This window comes from Clinocottus analis, unplaced genomic scaffold (assembly GCF_023055335.1).
Source record: "Clinocottus analis isolate CAN_PGR_092001 unplaced genomic scaffold, fCliAna1.0.p SCAF_21, whole genome shotgun sequence".
Classification (NCBI taxonomy): Eukaryota; Metazoa; Chordata; class Actinopteri; order Perciformes; family Cottidae; genus Clinocottus; species Clinocottus analis.
Window position 1 is genome coordinate 1005727 of NW_027175943.1, and position 18849 is coordinate 1024575.

The 18849-nt window shown below is 42.8% G+C and overlaps 3 protein-coding genes and 1 long non-coding RNA gene across 4 annotated transcripts; 3 read left to right on the plus strand and 1 right to left on the minus strand.

The window, feature by feature from the left end:
* Nucleotides 1-253: 253 nt before the first annotated feature.
* On the minus strand, nt 254-6334 carry LOC137792548 (butyrophilin subfamily 3 member A2-like). Its single transcript, XM_068588280.1, has 6 exons — nt 6286-6334; nt 3928-4278; nt 3087-3300; nt 2410-2474; nt 1873-1986; nt 254-1710 (listed from the first exon to the last, which is right to left on the minus strand). The coding sequence occupies exons 1-6, from the start codon at nt 6332-6334 to the stop codon at nt 1079-1081; spliced, it is 1425 nt and encodes a 474-aa protein (XP_068444381.1). The 3' UTR covers nt 254-1078.
* A 2230-nt stretch (nt 6335-8564) lies between these two features.
* Nucleotides 8565-10143, plus strand: LOC137792383 (C-type isolectin Sp-CL4-like). The gene is made up of 6 exons (XM_068588046.1): nt 8565-8717; nt 8937-9055; nt 9136-9260; nt 9375-9512; nt 9605-9713; nt 9925-10143. The coding sequence occupies exons 2-6, from the start codon at nt 8983-8985 to the stop codon at nt 9990-9992; spliced, it is 513 nt and encodes a 170-aa protein (XP_068444147.1). The 5' UTR covers nt 8565-8717; nt 8937-8982; the 3' UTR covers nt 9993-10143.
* Nucleotides 10144-12846: 2703 nt separating this feature from the next.
* On the plus strand, nt 12847-14401 carry LOC137792439 (uncharacterized). Its single transcript, XR_011078099.1, has 6 exons — nt 12847-12937; nt 13157-13275; nt 13356-13480; nt 13657-13794; nt 13887-13995; nt 14183-14401. It is a non-coding gene; the product is annotated as an uncharacterized lncRNA (long non-coding RNA).
* Nucleotides 14402-17092: 2691 nt separating this feature from the next.
* Nucleotides 17093-18756, plus strand: LOC137792421 (C-type isolectin Sp-CL4-like). Its single transcript, XM_068588089.1, has 6 exons — nt 17093-17272; nt 17492-17610; nt 17691-17815; nt 18012-18149; nt 18242-18350; nt 18538-18756. Exons 2-6 carry the CDS (start codon nt 17538-17540, stop codon nt 18603-18605), a joined length of 513 nt encoding a protein of 170 aa, XP_068444190.1. The 5' UTR covers nt 17093-17272; nt 17492-17537; the 3' UTR covers nt 18606-18756.
* The last annotated feature ends 93 nt before the right edge of the window (nt 18757-18849 follow it).

The following is an 18849-nucleotide window of genomic DNA, read 5'->3' on the forward strand; positions in this document are numbered from 1 at the left end:
GTAAAACTAAAAAGTCGCATGTTGAGTTTTCCATTCGGAGAATCTCCAATCTGAACTATTTTAGAATTAATTATAATTTTTCCAAAAATTTCCACAAAAAAAAAGAAATTCAAAAGCTAAAATTACTGTCTAATTAATCCATCATGGCTCTAAGAATGAATGACACGAGCGCTGAAATTAAACAAAGAAAGCACTTTATTCCATAAGAGAGTGTAAGGGACATAAACAAATGAAACAATTTCAATCTTTACACATTTTATGTTTAAATAAAAAAAGCCTGTATTTACAAACCAGACATGTCATCATACATTATTAGAATATTCCATATATTTATTAAATAACGGTTATGTGGTTTCCCCAAAAATGTACAAGACCTGAGCCATAATCCTGACAACTGTTCAAATAATTGCGTGTGAGAAGTTATGAGTTTATTTTTTGTGCGTTTGGTTTCCTACAAAGGGGAAAAAAGTACTTTGTAAGGTTTAGATAAAGATCGGTTTGTTGTAAAAACAAACTAGCAGTAAAACAACCTGATGAAGCATTAATTATTAGTTAAGTACGTACGTTACGTGAGAAAAGGACGCTGACATGAACAGCGGTCTCCTGGGTGAAAGTCCTGTTTGTTTGACGCACAGTGAGTGAAATACGTGACTTTCACTCAGTTGGTTTTATTCAATTATATTTTTTAAATAAACGACTTTATGTAAAGAAACCGTAATGTCTTATAAGCAAAATACAAATACAAAACTATTCTTTTGTCTTTTTTTTATCTGTTTGTCTGAGCACTTTATTTTAACATCTATTGCGTTGTTGTTGTTGTTGTTGTTGTTGATTGTCTCATCTGATGTCTAACGTTGTGCAAGATAAATTTCTTGTTTGTGTAAACTTTCCTGGTGAATGAGTGATTCTGATTCACCATGATGACTTGTTAATGTTAATTTGGTTAAAATGGCCACTCATCATTTTCAGATTGCCAGAAATATGATATTAAAATATCCGACTAAAATAGGAGACTCGATTTCCTGCAGGTATTTTTTGGGGGGTATTTCCACATCCGGGCTGCAGCTCGCGCGGTCGCTCATGCGATCAACATCTCCGAGTCTTCCGTCACATCTTTCAGGCGCGTGAAGTGATTGTGAGACGACGCCGACGGTGGAAACACGAGCGAGTGTGGTCGCTGGAGCTTGGCGTTCGGTCCGGGCCTGAAAGCGTGGGTGTCGCTCATCGATCGGCCGACGCGGGAACCGGAAGGCCTCGCCGAGTTCAGGCGGGCTGGCGTGCTGTGCCTGCGGTCGGTTCTGTCGGCCGGAGGGGAGGCGGCGTGCGCCGGGTGGCTGCTCTGGCGCGAGATGCCCGGCCGCCTCCTCTGGGGTAAGTTGCCGGGTGTCAGAGAGCTGCTCTCGGTCGAGGCTGCGGGAAGGAACACGGATTCGCCATCCCGGCAAACGCACATCGCCAGATGGGCCAGGTGGGCCTGATGGGCCTTGTGGGCCAGGTGGGCCTCGTGGGCGATCCGAAACTGGAAGACGACGTCTTCTTTCTCCCGCAGCTTCAGCTTGAGGTCCTCCACCTCCTTCGCCAGCGCCTCCACGGCGCCGTTTCGCACGTTTTCAACCCTGATGACCTGAACACTCGTCTGCAGCAAATGATCTTCGGATGAGACGCTCGGCGTGCTCTGATAGGACGACGACGGCGAGCTGGGTTCCCCCGCTGCGTTGAAGAAACACAGCGTCAGTGACCTTCTTCCGTCACGTTATCGGTCATTTCAAGGCCTGATCGCACTACACATCATAACATATGGCATGTTTTCAGTCTATATGTTACATTCAACATGAATACCCGGCACAGAGAGTCTGAGTGTTCATGACGTACCAGATTTTCTAAACCTCTTCCACAAAGAGACAGCTGACACGCATGTGGCTACCAGAAGTAAAACGACCACAACAGCGATGCCGGCGGTTAGAACGCAGGACTTCTTTTCAACAACTGAAAAAGACAATAAACAGGATACAAACATGAGTAAATATCAGAAACCCTGTGATGTCATCGGTCTGTTCAGAGACGGATCATTTCTTTATGTCTTTGGAGTGATTTTAATGCAAATCTCTGTATGTTGCTGCAATGGAAAATATCAGTACAGCAACATCATTTCTTTGCATTTTAAAAGACCCTTCAATTGCAAAAAACTGAAAAACAAACAAACAAATTCGGAGTTAAAACTGTGATATAACAATTTAAATAGTAAATTTCAGAGTTCAGTCAGCCGGAAAGATGAACTCTCAGGGGAATGACGGGTTTTTACAGCTTCTGACTGAGATCAGTTTTGACGATTGTTGAGAGAAAAGATGTTTTTCATTCCCGGCCCGCTTGTTTCTGGGTTCAGTGGGTGAATAAAAGCTGCAGCGGTACCTGGCAGGAGAATCTTCACGTCTCTGGTCTGGTTAATATCCGCCTGGTGAACTCTGCAGGTGAAGCTGTGATGCAAACACAAAAGAGAAACCATACGAGAGGAATTGAAGACAACATGCCGAGGTGAAGCGACGCGTGGCTTCTGTTAAGTTCAGAAACCTTCAGGGGCGACCATGAGAAGAGAAGTTGAGAGTTGGCTGGGTTATAATAAATAAGTAAATAGTGCCCCCTAAAGGTAAAAGTTAGTTCACACCCCCTTAAAGGAACAGTGACACAGTCCAATGCAGCATCCATCTTGTTTTACACATCCCATGCATACCTGAAATGCCTCTCAGTGACGAAATAAACAACAGTGACTTCATACTATGACTAATATGTATTTCACACGGCTTCATTAATATCCCTTATTCATTATTAAATCCCTCTTATGCATTGCAATATACACAGACAATCGTTATTCACAAGTGTAAGTCATAATACATTAGTACAGCCCTACACTCTGTTTGCACACCTGCAGTGCAAAACCCTCCAGGAGGTGGAGCTCCTGGACCAGGGTGTGCACAGGTGTGTTGAGCAGAGAGCTCGCCTCTACCTGCCTCTCCAGGTGAGACGTTTTGTACACCGCATGAATCTCTTTTATCCTGGTGATAAATTCTCTATGAAACAACTGAACAGACCTCCCGGTGGCGTCCCGCAGGGTCGCTATGCGGGTGACGGCGTAACACCCGCGGGCGTCCAGGTCTCTCTTTGGCTCATCACCACCGGCATCGACCCCCCGCTCGTCCAGGAAGAAGACCTCGGGCGCCGGCAGCCAGCAGTCGGCCGCGCACCGGAGCGTCACGCCGCCGCCCTCGGCCGGCGTGACGGACAGCTTCGGATCAGAAACGGCACCTTTTTTTTTTTTTTAAACAGGAAGGTTTATAAAATTATTTGCACTAATGAAAGACATTTTTAAACGTGTGAATGCAGAACTTGAAAGAGGGTTTTTCCCTCAGGGCGCGGGTGGAAACAGTAATAACTACCAATTTAACAAGCCACGCCCACACTGTATTGTCTTGGTTTCGATGGGTGAAACTGGAGTCTCTACATCTAGTTTCAGAAACTACTGAGAACAAAATGTCCCTTTAATCAGAGGTGAGCTTTTCCGTGTAGTAAAATCTATAAATAGCTCATAACTGTGAATTGTATAATTATAATTGTTTGAGGTTTTCTTTCACTTGAGTAACAAGCCCTGTGTAAACATCTCTTGATGTGAATACATAATACATGAAGAGAGTACATACTTTAGGTAGAGTCATTTAAATAGACTTCTATACAACCAGGAGAGAGAATGCAGCTTTAACACAGTCATTTTCCCATAGACTTCGATATAATTAGACTTATACTTTCAACCAGACGGGTCAGACTTGAATGAATCGGGCTCGGACTTAACTTTTCCTGCATGTGCAGCACTCTGAGGCGGACATTTTAGACTACGATGGAACTACACCTGTACTTTCTCTACATATCTGGACGCACCCACAACGAGCTTCACCACTGTGACGTCCCGGGGTTTCTTCCTCCACAGCCTCAGGCACCGGTACCTCCCGGCATCGGACAGCTGCACGTTGGAGATCCTCAGCGAGATGTTTCCGTTGCTCAGTTCCTTTGTGATGAGGCTCGTCCTGTACTGGAAGGCCGGGTTCTTCATCTCGGCCGTCTCGCAGCCATCGCGGTACAGGAAGACAACGTTGGGCTTCAGGCCGTCCTTGGACCACTCCACTGTCGGGAAGTCCTCGTTGGCCCTGATGCGGAAGCTGCAGGGCAGAGTTACATCCCCGCCTGCCAAGGCCAGGACCATCTCTGGTGGGCCGAGCAGCGAGGAGTCTCCTGGAAGCACATGCATCATGTATAGACCTTACACATGGGATGTTTCATCATCAAAGGTTTTCAAATAAAATGCTCTGCTAAGACGACACAACATATTCTGTAAACGCTACTAGGAGGAACTTCTATTTTCTGTGGATTGTGGCGCCCCCAGTGTACTAACGTGGTAGTGTCTCTGAGCACCAGGGTCCCTTTACATTAGAAAACCTCTAATTTCACTGCAGGAGGATCTGACAGTCTGGTTCCTCTCAGTCCTGGTTCTGCCTCAGATGAAGAGCTTCAAGAATAGACATAGACCATCTCGTCTCTGATGGAGGACCAGGTCTAGAATGACACTACGGAGGACCAGGTCTAGAATGACACGACGGAGGACTAGGACTAGAATGACACTAAAGAGGACCAAGACGAGAATGACACTACGGAGGACCAGGACTAGAATGACACTACGGAGGACCAGGACTAAAATGACACTACGGAGGACCAGGACTAGAATGACACTACGGAGGACTAGGACTAGAATGACACTTCGGAGGACCAGGACTAGAATGACACTACGGAGGACCAGGACTAAAATGACACTACGGAGGACCAGGACTAGAATGACACTACGGAGGACCAGGACTAGAATGACACTACGGAGGACCAAGACTAGAATGACACTTCGGAGGACCAGGACTAGAATGACACTCCGGAGGACCAGGACTAGAATGACACTAAGGAGGACCAGGACTAGAATGACACTAAGGAGGACCAGGACTAGAATGACACTAAGGAGGACCAGGACTAGAATGACACTACGGAGGACCAGGACGAGAATGACACTACGGAGGACTAGGACTAGAATGACACTAAAGAGGACCAAGACGAGAATGACACTACGGAGGACTAGGACTAGAATGACACTACAGAGGACCAGGACTACACTGAGACTATAGAGGACCAGGACTACTATTCATAACTATTCACACATGTCCTCTCCCAACACTCCCTGTGGTCTGAACCGGGCGGACCGGTTTGCGTCTTTAACGGTTTTGCAACCTTGGCCTGTGTAACAGGTCTGCAGCTGAAAGAGAGAAAGCGATGACTCAGACGTTTTCTTTTGGTCGATGAACGCAGCTTCACGGCCTGCAGGCTCCTGGAAACAGGTGTAATCTCTGCTTACAGGTAGTGGATCGGGACTGAACAGAGGAATCTCAACTGGAAAACTTGTTCAACGTTGGCGGTCGTCTGCTTGACAGGAAGTCATTAAAAAGTCCCGCGTTCACGTTCAACCCACATTTTCCATATTATAACATGTTCTAATGCAGTACTAATACAACTACAAGTACACATCACGCGATTACAATCCTACTTCAGGAGAAGTATCAAAAAATATTGAATGCATCCTGAAGTAAAAGTATTTGTTCTGCAGCCAGATGACAGAAACAGAGATTGTTGCATCCGGATGCATCGACGTTAGAGCGTTACTGCTGCAGCGGGAGACATTTTTAACTACTTTGTGTGAAGTTATTTCAGTTCAGTGGGTTCCAACATAGGGGTCGGGCCCCTCCGAAGGGTCACCGGATGACTCTGAGGGGCCGAGGGACGATTGGACGGAAAACAAGAGAAAGAACCATTTTACAAGAAAAACACGGAGCAGCAAGATTCCAGCTGGCGTTTCGCACGATACTATTTTTTTTGGGAACTTTATGATTCGATAATCCTGAAAATTTGCTTCCAAATTATTATTATTTTTTCGTAAAATTTGCAGTTTTAATGTTTTTATCTCAATCCCTCACACACCATTTTAGCAGTGGAGCTAAAGTATAAAGTAGCGTACAATGCAAATGATCAAGTACAAGTACCTCAAAATTGTACTTAAGCACAGTACTTTACAAGTCAATACATTCGAACACTGCATGTTAAAACCAAAGTGTGACTCAAACTCACATCAGTGATTTCTGAGTGTTTGAGGGTTAAAGTCTGATTTGTTACTGTTTTCTAATACTGTAAACATTTTACACACATTACCTGAACAACACAACAGCAGAGCGGCGAGCAGAGGAACACGCAGCTTCATCACCGGGACCCACGGAGCCGAGGTTTCCTGCTCATCTGAGGGAACCCTTTGAAACATAATCCAGACCATGGACGTGAGGATCCTCGAGCTCTGAGGGTGTACTTCCGATTCTGGTGTTGCATTCAGGGCCACCGGGAAAAGTTATGACAAAACAAACAAATACAGTTTGACATGAAAGGTTATTGTCATCCTGAATACAATCGCAGGTATTTGCATTTTTCATTTGGACAAATCAACTTAGGTCTCGTGAAACTTTTGCGTTCTTTTCTTTCTTTAGGTGTGGATTTGATTTGTTGTGGAATTTCCTATTTTTATGGAATGTCCTTTAACGTCACATGAATATGTCCCTCCCTGAGAGGTGAAGCAATCTCCAGGTCATGAACTTTCCTCATCAGATGTAGTAAAAGACTGGCTGAGCTGTATAAACTCGGCAAGTAGAAGCTCTGATTTGCAGCACACACACACACACACACACACACACACACACACACACACACACACACACACACACACACACAGATTATTATCCATCTTCCACCTCATGCTGCTGTCTGGGTCGTGCGGTTGAGTCTTGTTTTTCCCCTTTGGGTCACTAGTCCTAACAGAGACTTAGTAAAATACAGAGTAGTATTCAAAGTCTGTCTGGAAGTCTGTTGTGCCCCCTAGTGGCCGAACTGAGAACTCACGCTGAGGACAGGTGGGACGTTTAGCTCTTGCATAGAAACATACAACATATATACACATCATTTAATTGTAGGATTGTGTGTGTTCATTGGATTATTATAGGCTGGTGAAACTTGTTTGTATGAGAACTTTGTATAAAAAAGTGACAGTTTTTCATATTGTGTGTGTAGATATAATCTATGTTCCCTTACTCCCAAAATTTGACTCGACGCAGCCCTCGTATCTTCCTTTGTAATTGTTTGGTTCATTAGGAGACCAGTTAGAGTAGTTGAATCTGGTTCCATCCGTGTTCTTAAACCCATCCTGAAGAACACAAAGGTGAGGATCAGTGATGACATGTGACACATTCTGCTGCATGTATCGTCCACCAGGGTCTTTGAGTTCAGAACCAATCTGTCTGACTTCTGACCAAAATGACACGTTCAGTGCTTACCCCGGATTTGTGGACTCCAATCCAGAAAGTTTGGGGATCAAAGCCAAAGTGGAAAAAAAGGGTCATACACATGGCATTAAGCCAATCGCCATCATCGTGTGTTGAAACCAGTTCACTATCCAAAGAGCAGCAGTGAGCCTGAAATCAACAGAAATGTGAGTGAGTTTTCTTTGTCAGAATATTGTAGATGATAGGTGTGTGTGTGTGTGTGTGTGTGTGTGTGTGTGTGTGTGTGTGTGTGTGTGTGTGTGTGTGTGTGTGTGTGTGTGTGTTTTATCACGAGTGCCTACTGGAAGGTATCTATAGCTATCGGTAGCTATATTCATTGCGTAGTGGGTTGTACAGTGTGTGGTCATTGAAAACGTGTTCTGATACATCGTATTCACAAATAATGAGCCAAAGGGCCATGAATCTGAAAAAATTGTTACTGGTATCAATTTTCGTGGATTAAAAACCCCCAAATGCAGCGGGTCCACCAGACCCATGAACGCGAACACTGCTCCAGTCGACCCTGAGAGAACATGAACCAACGCAGCATTCAAAAGTTCATTTAGACCTTCAGTCTGTTGAAGGATATTTGCCATCCACACCCTTCAACTTTAAATATTGAGTGTTGCTAAACTGTCTTTCCTGCTTCTCATCGTCATGAACTGCTTCTAGCTCTGAAAGTCTTAATATATTAAGGGAGTGAATTCAAATGTTCTTTAAACATTTTCCAGGCCAGAGGTGATGTCACTCACCTGAAGTGAACTCAATACAGACTTCATCGTGTTAACAGAGGGAGAAAGACTCTGTTAGGGACGGTATTCAAACAAGAAAGGGTCACTTCTGGGTCAGAGAGCTGGAAAAGACCCAAACTGGACCCAACTGGGTTTAGGCTGAATTAGCTCTGACATAAAGAAATACATTTACAGTACTTCTGTATTTTATGTGACCAGAGTATTCAGAGAATGTTGTTGCTGAAAACACACTGAAAGGGACAGTTTGGATATTTTGACATCAGTCTCTGGGGAAACAACAGAAGCTCAACTCGGCTGAAGAGAGTTTCTGATGAATTTTGTTCTCAGTCCTGAAACAAGAGTCTGTCTCTCAGAGACATGGGAACGCTTTGTGACTGTTTATTCTGATAATCACATGGAAATGATCCATTTGGGGACGTTGGGAGAACATTGACATTGTCCACAGGGCATGAGAGTTGAGTATAAGAGAGAGAAGAAGATCCACCTGACAGTCAGACGAGCAACGAGAAGCCAGAACACATCTGTGGTGAGTAAACTTTACAGAACACAGGAGTTGCTGGTCTGACGCTGCCTCCATCACTCAGTTTGTCTCTTTCATTAGTAACAGATAGAGGCATCGGTCAACCAGCAACTCTGAGTTCTGAGAGAGAAGATTACTGTTTTTGTTCTTGGAGAGATGAGATAATGTTATCTTAACCACATGAAGCATTTCTGTTCTTCTACATTCAAACTGTCACATGTCCAGGTCGTATTCCAGCTGAGGAGCATTAAGAGTTATTGAGGTCTGAGTCATGCGTCCAGCTGTGTTCACTGCTGTCCTGCTGTTGGTGGGCATCATCAGCACAGTGACAGAAGTAAGCGCCGGTAAGTACACGACTACCAGCTAAATACTACTCAACTAAAACTAAATAAACTTGTTCATGAATGCTCTTGTGTTCCTACAGTTAATCCTCAGGCGATATGCACAAAGTTGAAAGATTCACCATGTGACGAACCTGGATGGATCCGCTTTGGAGGCTCTCGCTGTATGAAATACTTCAGGTTTCTAACAACTAACAAGGACGCAAAGGTGATAAAATACACACACAGACACACACACACGGGAGAAAAAATATGAATTCATCCTTGTCATGTCTTATATGTTCTGGTGAAGACTAATATTCTCTCACATTTCTGATTTCAGGAGCGCTGCAACTGTATGGACAGTGACCTGATGTCAGTACTCAATGAAGATGAGAACCATCAAGTGATGTGTATGAGTTATTATTATCGCAATCCTTTTAAGCCTGCATCTTTTTGGATTGAAGGCAAAAAATCCGGGGTAAGCATTGACGTGTCATTGACCCTGGTGGACGATACATGCAGCAGAATGTGTCACATGTCATCACTGATCCTCACCTTTGTGTTCTTCAGGATGTGTTCAAGTACCCGGATGGAAGTGAACTCGAGTACACTAACTGGCATACCGGTGAACCAAACAATGTGAAACAACTCCATACCTGCATCGAGGCAAATTTTAGGAGTAAGGGAACATAGATTATATAAAAATATCTTTTGAATATGAAAAACTGTCACTTTTTTTATATAAAGTTCTCATACAAACAAGTTTCACCAGCCTGTAGATTCATGAGACTTTCATCACTTTAGGACTAAAATGTTCGTTCATGAAGTTCATTATCTGTCTGCTCACAGCAGGAAATGTAAATATATAATCAACCTTTTCCTGTTTCCAGAGTGGGGAAAGTGGAACGATGCCGGCTGCTCCCTGAGGAGAGACTTTGTGTGCGTGAAGAGAGAGTGATCATCAGCAGCTGATGTTTGCTTTCAGGCTGTCCATCAGTGTGGACATGGACAGCTGATCAGCTGAGCTGCAGCTGGACCAGTCTGCTTCATGACAACCTGCAAACACAAGCTCTTAACTTTACTGCAACAATAAACGCTTCAGCATTCAAGTTCCAGCGTCTTGTTTCATTTGTTCTGGTCGAGCAATATGAGTGTTGAAATCTTGCCCAAGTTTCTTTCCAACATAAACGTGGGACAACAGCACATTTCACTGCGTCAGCATTCTGTGTGCACGAACCTCTTTCAAGGAAAAGTTTCATAGGTTTCTAAATGTCTCTTGTAATCAATAATCCAATGAACACACACAATCCTACAATTAAATGATGTGTATATATGTTGTATGTTTCTATGCAAGAGCTAAACGTCCCGCCTGTCCTCAGCGTGAGTTCTCAGTTCGGCCACTAGGGGGCACAACAGACTTCCAGACAGACTTTGAATACTACTCTGTATTTTACTAAGTCTCTGTTAGGACTAGTGACCCAAAGGGGAAAAACAAGACTCAACCGGTTGCGGGTTAAAAACGACCTGTTTCGAAGTTTTAAAATCTAGGTGAAAGTTGAGGCTATAAGTTGAGACCTTTTCTTTCTTTGACAGTGTGGGACAGTCTTTCTTACTCCGTCACCATGTTTCTCCACATTTCACACACACACACACACACACACAAACACACACACACACCCCTAACGACTGCACCTGTGCGAGAAAAACAGATACATTTTTGGCGGGAATCTTCTTTTTTTTGCCCTGGGGGGAGAAACTCCGCCCACATTTAGCAGGGGAGGTGAAACATGCAAAGGGGGTTGCTGAGGAGTTCTCCCAGCATTACACTGCAGATACATGCAACTCAGCATCTTCCTGAGGACAACGAGAGCAACAGGAACAAAAGGATGGCGGCCATGGAGGCTCTTCAGCACACCCTTGATCACGCAGGTGGAATAGAGGAAGATGTGTCTGAAGATGAAGGCCATCCTCAGTTAGATTTTTTTCACTTTGCCAAGCCATTAATATATATATATATATATATATATATATATATATATATATATATATATATATATACACACACACACACACACACGAAGTTAAAATGTGCCTTAAATATTTGAAATGCTTAAAATGGCTTATTTTCCTGTGTTCCCAGCAGAGTGACTCCTTTTCCTAGAGGATTTTTTTTAATCCATCCTATTTGCTTGAAACTCTGCGTACATGGTGGTCTGTTCCCATCTATGTCCCCTTGTAAGTTTCAGTCTCCTAGCTTAGAGCATACTGTAGATATGGTTTGGGTACAAATGAAAATTTCTGCCATTGTGGTTAGAAGAATTTTACAAAATAGTCGGCTGTAATAATTTATTATGAATGGCCGTTTTTCAATCATAAGGATACTGCCTTACTCCTAATTTTTGCTGACGCAGTCCTCGTGTCGTCCTCTAAAATTGTTTGAGTCAGTAGGATAGTACAGTTTGAATGTAGAAGAACAGAAATGCTTCACGTGGATTATATTATTGTAGTTCACCTCTAAAAGGAAAAGGATGTTTTTTTGTTGAAAATATGCGCATTTGCTTTCTCTCAGAGTGTAAGATTAGGCAAGGCAAGCTTTTTTGTATTGCACATTTATACAGCAAGCCTACATGCACCTCAAAGCTCACTGATTTACATGTTATGGAATTCTTTAGCAAAAAACCCCTTGAAACATGGAGAAGATCCACTTTGCAAGCATCTGTCAGATTGCTGCCCCGTCCTGATACGCATTTTCATGAAATTTAAGATATTTATTAAGACATGAACAACGCTCCTGGCCACAGGTTGTCCCATCCCTGTGTAGTGCACTCATGAGTACCACATTATTTCCTTTATTTGGCACATCGAATACACAAACTTTCCCAGTTGGTCTTGGAACCGGCTGGAGTCTTTTGGCCATCTTGATCACTTGTGATAAGTAACCACACAGGCAAAGCTATATTCATTGCGTAGTGGGTTGTACAGTGTGTGGTCATTGAAAACGTGTTCTGATACATCGTATTCACAAATAATGAGCCAAAGGGCCATGAATCTGAAAAAATTGTTACTGGTATCAATTTTCTTGGATTAAAAACCCCCAAATGCAGCGGGTCCACCAGACCCATGAACGCGAACACTGCTCCAGTCGACCCTGAGAGAACATGAACCAACGCAGCATTCAAAAGTTCATTTAGACCTTCAGTCTGTTGAAGGATATTTGCCATCCACACCCTTCAACTTTAAATATTGAGTGTTGCTAAACTGTCTTTCCTGCTTCTCATCGTCATGAACTGCTTCTAGCTCTGAAAGTCTTAATATATTAAGGGAGTGAATTCAAATGTTCTTTAAACATTTTCCAGGCCAGAGGTGATGTCACTCACCTGAAGTGAACTCAATACAGACTTCATCGTGACAACAGAGGGAGAAAGACTCTGTTAGGGACGGTATTCAAACAAGAAAGGGTCACTTCTGGGTCAGAGAGCTGGAAAAGACCCAAACTGGACCCAACTGGGTTTAGGCTGAATTAGCTCTGACATAAAGAAATACATTTACAGTACTTCTGTATTTTATGTGACCAGAGTATTCAGAGAATGTTGTTGCTGAAAACACACTGAAAGGGACAGTTTGGATATTTTGACATCAGTCTCTGGGGAAACAACAGAAGCTCAACTCAGCTGAAGAGAGTTTCTGATGAATTTTGTTCTCAGTCCTGAAACAAGAGTCTGTCTCTCAGAGACATGGGAACGCTTTATGACTGTTTATTCTGATAATCACATGGAAATGATCCATTTGGGGACGTTGGGAGAACATTGACATTGTCCACAGGGCATGAGAGTTGAGTATAAGAGAGAGAAGAAGATCCACCTGACAGTCAGACGAGCAACGAGAAGCCAGAACACATCTGTGGTGAGTAAACTTTACAGAACACAGGAGTTGCTGGTCTGACGCTGCCTCCATCACTCAGTTTGTCTCTTTCATTAGTAACAGATAGAGGCATCGGTCAACCAGCAACTCTGAGTTCTGAGAGAGAAAATTACTGTTTTTGTTCTTGGAGAGATGAGATAATGTTATCTTAACCACATGAAGCATTTCTGTTCTTCTACATTCAAACTGTCACATGTCCAGGTCGTATTCCAGCTGAGGAGCATTAAGAGTTATTGAGGTCTGAGTCATGCGTCCAGCTGTGTTCACTGCTGTCCTGCTGTTGGTGGGCATCATCAGCACTGTGACAGAAGTAAGCGCCGGTAAGTACACGACTACCAGCTAAATATTACTCAACTAAAACTAAATAAACTTGTTCAATAAAGCATTTGTGGTCCCACAGTTCATCCTTGGGAAATATGTACAAAGTTGAAGGGTTCAGCATGTGACGAACCTGGATGGATCCGCTTTGGAGGCTCTCGCTGTATGAAATACTTCAGGGTTAAAAAAAACTTCAAGCAGGCAGAGGTGATAAAACACACACACACACACACACACACACACACACACACACACACACACACACACACACACACACACACACACACACACATAAAAGGGGAGTAAAAAGATAAATTCATCCTTGTCATGTCTTATATGTTCTGGTGAAGACAAACATTATTTTTCATTTCTGTTGATTTCAGGAGAGCTGCCACTGTATGGACAGTGAGTTGTTGTCAATACACAATGAAGATGAGAACAACCATGCGATGTGTCTTAGCTATTATTCTCTTAGTCCTTCTCATAAAAGATCTTTTTGGATTGAAGGCAAAAAATCCGGGGTAAGCATTGACGTGTCATTGACCCTGGTGGACGATACATGCAGCAGAATGTGTCACATGTCATCACTGATCCTCACCTTTGTGTTCTTCAGGATGTGTTCAAGTTCAAGGATGGAAGTGAACTCGAGTACACTAACTGGCATACTGGTGAACCAAACAATGTGAAACAACTCCATACCTGCATCCAGTCAAATTTTAGGCGTAAGGGAACATAGATTATATAAAAATATCTTTTTTATACAAAGTTCACATACAAACAAGTTTCACCAGCCTGTAGATTCATGAGACTTTCATCACTTTAGGACTAAAATGTTCCTTCATGAAGTTCATTATCTGTCTGCTCACAGCAGGAAATGTAAACATATAATCAACCTTTTCCTGTTTCCAGAGTGGGGAAAGTGGAACGATTTCGGCTGCCATTGGAAGAATGACTTTGTGTGCGTGAAGAGAAAGTGATCATCAGCAGCTGATGTTTGCTTTCAGGCTGTCCATCAGTGTGGACATGGACAGCTGATCAGCTGAGCTGCAGCTGGACCAGTCTGCTTCATGACAACCTGCAAACACAAGCTCTTAACTTTACTGCAACAATAAACGCTTCAGCATTCAAGTTCCAGCGTCTTGTTTCATTTGTTCAGGTCGAGCAATATGAGTGTTGAAATCTTGCCCAAGTTTCTTTCCAACATAAACGTGGGACAACAGCACATTTCACTGCGTCAGCATTCTGTGTGCACGAACCTCTTTCAAGGAAAAGTTTCATAGGTTTCTAAATGTCTCTTGTAATCAATAATCCAATGAACACACACAATCCTACAATTAAATGATGTGTATATATGTTGTATGTTTCTATGCAAGAGCTAAACGTCCCACCTGTCCTCAGCGTGAGTTCTCAGTTCGGCCACTAGGGGGCACAACAGACTTCCAGACAGACTTTGAATACTACTCTGTATTTTACTAAGTCTCTGTTAGGACTAGTGACCCAAAGGGGAAAAACAAGACTCAACCGGTTGCGGGTTAAAAACGACCTGTTTCGAAGTTTTAAAATCTAGGTGAAAGTTGAGGCTATAAGTTGAGACCTTTTCTTTCTTTGACAGTGTGGGACAGTCTTTCTTACTCCGTCACCATGTTTCTCCACATTTCACACACACACACACACACACACACACACACACACACACACACACACACACACACACACACACACACACACACACACACACACACACACACCCCTAACGACTGCACCTGTGCGAGAAAAACAGATACATTTTTGGCGGGAATCTTCTTTTTTTTGCCCTGGGGGGGAGAAACTCCGCCCACATTTAGCAGGGGAGGTGAAACATGCAAAGGGGGTTGCTGAGGAGTTCTCCCAGCATTACACTGCAGATACATGCAACTCAGCATCTTCCTGAGGACAACGAGAGCAACAGGAACAAAAGGATGGCGGCCATGGAGGCTCTTCAGCACACCCTTGATCACGCAGGTGGAATAGAGGAAGATGTGTCTGAAGATGAAGGCCATCCTCAGTTAGATTTTTTTCACTTTGCCAAGCCATTAATATAATATATATATATATATATATATATATATATATATATATATATATATATATATATATATATATATATATATATATATATACACACACACACACAAAGTTAAAATGTGCCTTAAATATTTGAAATGCTTAAAATGGCTTATTTTCCTGTGTTCCCAGCAGAGTGACTCCTTTTCCTAGAGGATTTTTTTTAATCCATCCTATTTGCTTGAAACTCTGCGTACATGGTGGTCTGTTCCCATCTATGTCCCCTTGTAAGTTTCAGTCTCCTAGCTTAGAGCATACTGTAGATATGGTTTGGGTACAAATGAAAATTTCTGCCATTGTGGTTAGAAGAATTTTACAAAATAGTCGGCTGTAATAATTTATTATGAATGGCCGTTTTTCAATCATAAGGATACTGCCTTACTCCTAATTTTTGCCGACGCAGTCCTCGTGTCGTCCTCTAAAATTGTTTGAGTCAGTAGGATAGTACAGTTTGAATGTAGAAGAACAGAAATGCTTCACGTGGATTATATTATTGTAGTTCACCTCTAAAAGGAAAAGGATGTTTTTTTTGTTGAAAATATGCGCATTTGCTTTCTCTCAGAGTGTAAGATTAGGCAAGGCAAGCTTTTTTGTATTGCACATTTATACAGCAAGCCTACATGCACCTCAAAGCTCACCGATTTACATGTTATGGAATTCTTTAGCAAAAAACCCCTTGAAACATGGAGAAGATCCACTTTGCAAGCATCTGTCAGATTGCTGCCCCGTCCTGATACGCATTTTCATGAAATTTAAGATATTTATTAAGACATGAATAACGCTCCTGGCCACAGGTTGTCCCATCCCTGTGTAGTGAGCTCATGAGTACCACATTATTTCCTTTATTTGGCACATCGAATACACAAACTTTCCCAGTTGGTCTTGGAACCGGCTGGAGTCTTTTGGCCATCTTGATCACTTGTGATAAGTAACCACACAGGCAAAGCTATATTCATTGCGTAGTGGGTGGTACAGTGTGTGGTCATTGAAAACGTGTTCTGATACATCGTATTCACAAATAATGAGCCAAAGGGCCATGAATCTGAAAAAATTGTTACTGGTATCAATTTTCTTGGATTAAAAAACCCCAAATGCAGCGGGTCCACCAGACCCATGAACGCGAACACTGCTCCAGTCGACCCTGAGAGAACATGAACCAACGCAGCATTCAAAAGTTCATTTAGACCTTCAGTCTGTTGAAGGATATTTGCCATCCACACCCTTCAACTTTAAATATTGAGTGTTGCTAAACTGTCTTTCCTGCTTCTCATCGTCATGAACTGCTTCTAGCTCTGAAAGTCTTAATATATTAAGGGAGTGAATTCAAATGTTCTTTAAACATTTTCCAGGCCAGAGGTGATGTCACTCACCTGAAGTGAACTCAATACAGACTTCATCGTGTCAACAGAGGGAGAAAGACTCTGTTAGGGACGGTATTCAAACAAGAAAGGGTCACTTCTGGGTCAGAGAGCTGGAAAAGACCCAAACTGGACCCAACTGGGTTTAGGCTGAATTAGCTCTGACATAAAGAAATACATTTACAGTACTTCTGTATTTTATGTGACCAGAGTATTCAGAGAATGTTGTTGCTGAAAACACACTGAAAGGGACAGTTTGGATATTTTGACATCAGTCTCTGGGGAAACAACAGAAGCTCAACTCAGCTGAAGAGAGTTTCTGATGAATTTTGTTCTCAGTCCTGAAACAAGAGTCTGTCTCTCAGAGACATGGGAACGCTTTGTGACTGTTTATTCTGATAATCACATGGAAATGATCCATTTGGGGACGTTGGGAGAACATTGACATTGTCCACAGGGCATGAGAGTTGAGTATAAGAGAGAGAAGAAGATCCACCTGACAGTCAGACGAGCAACGAGAAGCCAGAACACATCTGTGGTGAGTAAACTTTACAGAACACAGGAGTTGCTGGTCTGACGCTGCCTCCATCACTCAGTTTGTCTCTTTCATTAGTAACAGATAGAGGCATCGGTCAACCAGCAACTCTGAGTTCTGAGAGAGAAGATTACCGTTTTTGTTCTTGGAGAGATGAGATAATGTTATCTTAACCACATGAAGCATTTCTGTTCTTCTACATTCAAACTGTCACATGTCCAGGTCGTATTCCAGCTGAGGAGCATTAAGAGTTATTGAGGTCTGAGTCATGCGTCCAGCTGTGTTCACTGCTGTCCTGCTGTTGGTGGGCATCATCAGCACTGTGACAGAAGTAAGCGCCGGTAAGTACACGACTACCAGCTAAATATTACTCAACTAAAACTAAATAAACTTGTTCAAAAAAGCATTTGTGGTCCCACAGTTCATCCTTGGGAAATATGTACAAAGTTGAAGGGTTCAGCATGTGACGAACCTGGATGGATCCGCTTTGGAGGCTCTCGCTGTATGAAATACTTCAGGGTTGAAAAAAACTTCAAGCAGGCAGAGGTGATAAAACACACACACACACACACACACACACACACACACACACACACACACACACACACACACACACACACACACACACACACACACACACACACACACACATAAAAGGGGAGTAAAAAGATAAATTCATCCTTGTCATGTCTTATATGTTCTGGTGAAGACAAACATTATTTTTCATTTCTGTTGATTTCAGGAGAGCTGCCACTCTATGGACAGTGAGTTGTTGTCAATACACAATGAAGATGAGAACAACCATGCGATGTGTCTTAGCTATTATTCTCTTAGTCCTTCTCATAAAAGATCTTTTTGGATTGAAGGCAAAAAATCCGGGGTAAGCATTGACGTGTCATTGACCCTGGTGGACGATACATGCAGCAGAATGTGTCACATGTCATCACTGATCCTCACCTTTGTGTTCTTCAGGATGTGTTCAAGTTCAAGGATGGAAGTGAACTCGAGTACACTAACTGGCATACTGGTGAACCAAACAATGTGAAACAACTCCATACCTGCATCCAGTCAAATTTTAGGCGTAAGGGAACATAGATTATATAAAAATATCTTTTTTATACAAAGTTCACATACAAACAAGTTTCACCAGCCTGTAGATTCATGAGACTTTCATCACTTTAGGACTAAAATGTTCCTTCATGAAGTTCATTATCTGTCTGCTCACAGCAGGAAATGTAAATATATAATCAACCTTTTCCTGTTTCCAGAGTGGGGAAAGTGGAACGATTTCGGCTGCCATTGGAAGAATGACTTTGTGTGCATGAAGAGAAAGTGATCATCAGCAGCTGATGTTTGCTTTCAGGCTGTCCATCAGTGTGGACATGGACAGCTGATCAGCTGAGCTGCAGCTGGACCAGTCTGCTTCATGACAACCTGCAAACACAAGCTCTTAACTTTACTGCAACAATAAACGCTTCAGCATTCAAGTTCCAGCGTCTTGTTTCATTTGTTCAGGTCGAGCAATATGAGTGTTGAAATCTTGCCCAAGTTTCTTTCCAACATAAACGTGGGACAACAGC

Coding starts and splice junctions, on each gene's coding strand:
- LOC137792548 (XM_068588280.1), bottom strand. CDS start 6,334: ATGAAGCTGCGTGTTCCTCTGCTCGCCGCTCTGCTGTTGTGTTGTTCA. Junction 3,301..3,927: donor AGTGGTGAAGCTCGTTGTGG/GTGCGTCCAGAT, acceptor AAAAAAAAAAAG/GTGCCGTTTCTGATCCGAAG. Junction 1,711..1,872: donor GAAGAGGTTTAGAAAATCTG/GTACGTCATGAA, acceptor TCTTCAACGCAG/CGGGGGAACCCAGCTCGCCG.
- LOC137792383 (XM_068588046.1), top strand. CDS start 8,983: ATGCGTCCAGCTGTGTTCACTGCTGTCCTGCTGTTGGTGGGCATCATC. Junction 9,056..9,135: donor AGTGACAGAAGTAAGCGCCG/GTAAGTACACGA, acceptor GTGTTCCTACAG/TTAATCCTCAGGCGATATGC. Junction 9,513..9,604: donor TTGAAGGCAAAAAATCCGGG/GTAAGCATTGAC, acceptor TGTGTTCTTCAG/GATGTGTTCAAGTACCCGGA.
- LOC137792421 (XM_068588089.1), top strand. CDS start 17,538: ATGCGTCCAGCTGTGTTCACTGCTGTCCTGCTGTTGGTGGGCATCATC. Junction 17,816..18,011: donor AAAACTTCAAGCAGGCAGAG/GTGATAAAACAC, acceptor TGTTGATTTCAG/GAGAGCTGCCACTCTATGGA. Junction 18,351..18,537: donor CATCCAGTCAAATTTTAGGC/GTAAGGGAACAT, acceptor TCCTGTTTCCAG/AGTGGGGAAAGTGGAACGAT.